The sequence below is a fragment of the Vigna unguiculata genome, chromosome 6 (genome assembly GCF_037176805.1).
Source record: "Vigna unguiculata cultivar grain cowpea cultivar isolate G323 ecotype 2 chromosome 6, ASM3717680v1, whole genome shotgun sequence".
NCBI classification, from domain to species: Eukaryota; Viridiplantae; Streptophyta; class Magnoliopsida; order Fabales; family Fabaceae; genus Vigna; species Vigna unguiculata.
Genome location: NC_140797.1, coordinates 2661229 through 2666312, shown reverse-complemented (window position 1 = coordinate 2666312; position 5084 = coordinate 2661229). Strand labels below are relative to the sequence as shown.

The following is a 5084-nucleotide window of genomic DNA, read 5'->3' as shown; positions in this document are numbered from 1 at the left end:
CACCTTCACAGTCTTAATTTCCTTCCCCCGCAGCTGCTTCACCTGTGAGTCCAAAATTCGCACTGGCCCAGTGCTCACCGTCAAATCCTCCCGAATCTGAATATCGTCCGACTCTAGTATGTGTGACGGATCTGCAACATATTTCCTCAACTGGGAAACGTGGAACACATTATGCAGATTCGTCAGGTGTGGTGGTAGGGCTATCTCATAAGCTGCAACCCCAATTCTCCTCAGGATCTGATAAGGCCCAACAAATCTCGGTGTTAACTTCCTCGATTTGATGGCCCTCCCAATACCAGCCGTTGGTGTCACCCTGAGGAACACATGATCTCCAGCCTCAAACTCGAGAGGTCGTCTCCTCTTGTCTGCATAGGACTTTTGTCTGCTCTCTGTAGCCTTCATCCTCTCCTGGATCGTCCTAACCTTCTCGGAGGTTTGCTGTAAAAACTCAGGACCCAACACTAATGATTCCCCATCCTGGTTCCAACACAGTGGCATCCTACACCGCCGCCCATACAATGCCTCATACGGAGCCATACCGATGCTGGTGTGATAACTGTTGTTGTATGTGAACTCCACTAAGGAAGCATCTCACTCCAACTGCCCATATGATCCAATGCACAAGCCCTCAACAGATCCTCCAAGGACTGAATGGTACGCTCCGACTGACCATCAGTTTGAGGATGATATGCAGAACTCATCCTCAGTTGGGTCCCCAACGCTGCCTGCAATGACTGCCAAAAAGCGAGAAGTGAATCTCGGATCTCTATCTGACACTATACTGGCCGGCACTCCGTGCAACCTGACCACTTCCCTCACGTACAACTCAGCCAATCTATCCATTGACCACTTCTGATTGATAGCAAGGAAGTGAGCACACTTTGTCAACCTGTCCACTATTACCCAGATTGAGTCGTGCCCCTTCACAGACTTCGGCAAGTGAGTGACGAAATCCATGGCAATACTATCCCATTTCCACTGAGGGATGTCCAACGACTCAAGTGTACCCCCTGGTCGCTGATGCTCAATCTTGGCCTTCTGACATACCAAGCATGATGCCACATAGTCTGCAATGTCAGTCTTCATCCCATTCCACCAGAAGGACTGTTTCAGGTCGTGATACATCTTAGTCATACCTGGATGTATGCTAAGACGGCTTTTATGGCCCTCCTCTAGAATCTGTTTCTTCAACCTCCAATCTCCAGGCACACAGACTCTATCTTTGAACCTCAGAATACCATCCGTCCCAATCCGGTAGTCTTTCCCCTTCTCAGTCCCTATCCAACTCACAAATTGCTGTAACTCAGCATCATCCTTCTGTCGATCACGGATAACTCCCAGTACATCACTAGTCAGCGTAAGCACTCCACATTTGATGCAATCTCCACTCAGCTGCATACCCAGATTCATATCCCGGAGCTTCCCAATTAACTCCAACTCCTTCACCATCATAGCTGAGATGTGCATCCGTTTCCGACTCAAGGCATCCGTAACCACATTAGCTTTACCAGGGTGGTAAAGCAACTCGAAATCGTAATCCTTGAGATACTCCATCCAGCGCCGCTGTCTCATATTTAGCTCCTTCTGATCGAACAGATATTTCAGGCTTTTATGATCACTAAATACCTGAAATTGGGAGCCATACAAATAGTGTCTCCATGTCTTAAGAGCGAACACTACAGCAGCCAACTCCAGATCGTGGGTAGGGTAGTTTTTCTCGTGCACCTTCAACTGTCTAGAGGCATAAGCCACCGGCCTCTTCTCCTGCATTAATACACAACCCAAACCCTGATAGGATGCATCGCAGTATACCTCAAACATCTTGCTGGTATCTGGAATAATCAGAATTGGAGCGGTAGTCAACCTCCTTTTCATCTCTTCAAAGCATTCGTCACATTTATCAGTCCATGAGAAGGGTTGATCCTTCCTAGTGAGTTGAGTTAATGGACTCACCATCTTAGAAAACCCTTCCACAAACCTCCTGTAATATCCAGCCAATCCCAAAAAGCTTCTGACTTCTGTTACAGTTTGAGGTCTCTCCCATTTCAACACCGTCTCAATCTTACTCGGGTCCACTGATATACCCCGTGAAGAAATTACGTGCCCCAGAAACTGTACTTCGTCCAGCCAGAATTCACACTTGGACAGTTTCCCGTATAACTGATGTTCCCTCAGTACCTCCAACACAACTCGCAGATGGCCTGCATGTTCCTCCCTATTCCGAGAGTAGATGAGTATGTCATCTATAAACACCACCACGAATTTGTCCAGATACGGTCTAAAGATGCGGTTCATATAATCCATGAAGACAGCTGGGGCGTTTGTCACTCCAAAGGGCATCACGACATACTCGTAATGTCCATATCTCGATCTAAAGGCTGTCTTCTGGACGTCCTCTGGCTTGACTAAGATCTGATGATAGCCAGACCTCAAGTCAATCTTGGAGAATACTCCTGCCCCTCTGAGCTGATCAAGCAAATCGTCGATTCTAGGCAGCGGGTACTTGTTCTTTATCGTCAACTTGTTCAACTGACGATAATCGACGCACAGCCGAGAACTACCGTCTTTCTTCTTCACTAATAACACCGGGGCTCCCCACGGTGAAGCGCTGGGTCGGATAAATTTCTTCTCTAGCAGGTCTTCTATCTGACTCTTCAACTCTGCTAATTCAGCTGGTGCCATTCTGTATGGCGCTGCCGACACTGGACCCGCTCCAGGGATTAGATCAATTGAGAAATCTATATCCCGGCTGGGTGGTAACTCGGGTATCTCATCTGGAAATACGTCGGCATATTCATCCACCACCGGTATCTTACTGATCTGCTCTTCTGTACTCATCTTCTTCTCTTGGGCCACTATCACGAAACAAGTCGCCCCATTCTCCATCTCTTTCACTGCCTCTCCAGATGTCACCAACTCTATCCCCTCTGTTTTTGGGAACACAATTCTGCGCCGTCCACAATCAAGTACCACGTGGTTGATAGACAGCCAGTCCATTCCCAGTATGACCTCCAATCCCTCCAAGGGCAGACAGACTAGATTCACCTTGAAGCGTCTGCCCTCCACTTCCATCAAGCATCCAACACAGGCTATGTTTGTTGAAACCTGTCCAGATGCGGGTGTCGAGACTATCAACTCGCATCCGAGGTCACGAGTGGACAACCCCAATTTCTTCACACAGTCATGGGATATGAAGGAGTGCGAAGCTCCTGAGTCAAATAACACTAGCACACTGTTACCATAAAGCAAGCAATGGTCCAGAATCAGATTACCTGACCGGGTGGCCTCTGTGCTAGTCATGGCGAAAACCCGGCCTGCGGCTCTCGGCCTGTCGGAAGAGGATGGCTGAGGTCGTGATGTTGGTGCAGTCTTCCTATTAGGACACCTATCGGCAAAGTGTCCTGGCTGATCACAGGCATAGCACTTACGAGTGCTCATGCCACTGCCTCCGCTGCGGGCGGGTCTAGTACAATTTCACTGAAGATGTTCACCCCCACAGTTATAGCACCTCGGCCTCCACGAAGACGCGGTGGGTCTACTGTAGGGCTTCTTCTGGAATCTGCCCTCAGTACTATTCCTCTGTGTACGGTTCACCTGACTGGGTCCTTTCTCCAGCTGCTCCACACTCTTGGCTTGCTCCACCAAGATAGGGAACTCTCGCACCCTCAGTGGCACTATGAAACGCCTCAATTCATGCTTGAGGCCGCCCTCAAACTTTCTACAGCGCCACTCCTCTGTCACTGTCTGAGAATAGAATCTCGAGAGGTACTCGAACCTCTCCACATAATCCTGCACTGACAAACTTCCTTGCTGCAGGGTGAGAAACTCTGCCTCGCGCTCATGTTTAGCGCTATCCGGGAAATACTTCTCCAAGAACCTCGCCCTGAAGCTAGTCCAAGTCACCTCTTCAGCTCGGTTTATCATCTGTTGTTGCATATTCATCCACCAATACTCAGCCTCGGTCACCAGTAGAAAGGTGGCAAAGTTAAGCTTCTGGGCCTCCGAGCACTCTATCACCCTGAATATCTTCTCGCACTCTCGGAGCCATGCATCCGCCTCATCTGGGGTGGCTTTCCCAGTGAACTTAGCCGGTTTGTGACGCATGAAGTCCTCCATGGTCACTGGTCTGACAGGCGGAATCATAGCCCGCGGGGGCGCTGCCACAGGCTGCATAGCATCCACCATCCTGTGGATCGCATTAGCAATCTCATCAGCGCCAGCGGTATTTCTACGCCTCCTGTTTGCCATTGCCTGTGCACGCCACATATTTCAGCTGTTAAAATCAAACAGCTAAAGATCAAATTATACTCTATTAATTCTAGCAACTAACACACATCAATCAATTTCACACACAAACGTCAACTCACTCCCCAGTTTGCCCCAAAAGCATCAAAACGTTTGCTCTGATACCAAATGTAACATCCCTAGGGAATATTACTTAAAATAAATATTTTAAGTAAACATTTTCATTAAATAATCATCTCAATAAAATTCCCAACGTGGGAAAAATTTATTTCATTAAGTTATCGCGTCAAAACTCATAACGGGCTCATAATTCATTATAAGTTCCCAAATTTTGCATTTAAACATAAATTACAATTCATTTAAAACCCTAGAGCTACTCCCATGCTAGCCCCTCACTCCGTCATCTGAACATCCTCAGCACCACCTGCATCAACATCTGCTCCCGTGTAACGAATTACACGATCATCGCCACACACAAACAGAAAGGGTGAGCTGAGAAAATAAAATAACAAGAATATAAACACAAGACAGTTCATTTACCCATCTTAATCATTATCTATAAATCTTGGCCAAGACCCTAACCCCAAGACTTATCAGTCTTCAAATCATACAATTGGTTAGCCTTGGACTCGGGAATCTGATGCTCACACGAACCTGCCCGCTCGTGGTCCTGCCTCTACGAACCTCCCCGCTCGTAGTCCTGCTCTACGGACCTACCCGCCCGTAGTCCAACACATGTGATCCACCAGCCCCCGTACCTCCCCGCACGTGGCATCTCTCAACGTGAGCACGGAACATACGAACCTCCCCGCTCGTATCCCCACGTGAGAGTAACTTGA

The 5084-nt window shown here is 48.2% G+C and overlaps 1 protein-coding gene across 1 annotated transcript; it reads right to left on the bottom strand.

Annotated features, from left to right (window-relative positions):
* Window positions 1-3474: 3474 nt before the first annotated feature.
* Window positions 3475-4248, bottom strand: LOC114187797 (uncharacterized). Its single transcript, XM_028076169.2, has one exon. The coding sequence runs from the start codon at window positions 4246-4248 to the stop codon at window positions 3475-3477; it is 774 nt and encodes a 257-aa protein (XP_027931970.1).
* Window positions 4249-5084: the final 836 nt, after the last annotated feature.

What these genes read in the sequence shown, in the direction of transcription:
- LOC114187797 (XM_028076169.2), bottom strand. Translation starts at nt 4,248, where the DNA reads ATGGCAAACAGGAGGCGTAGAAATACCGCTGGCGCTGATGAGATTGCT.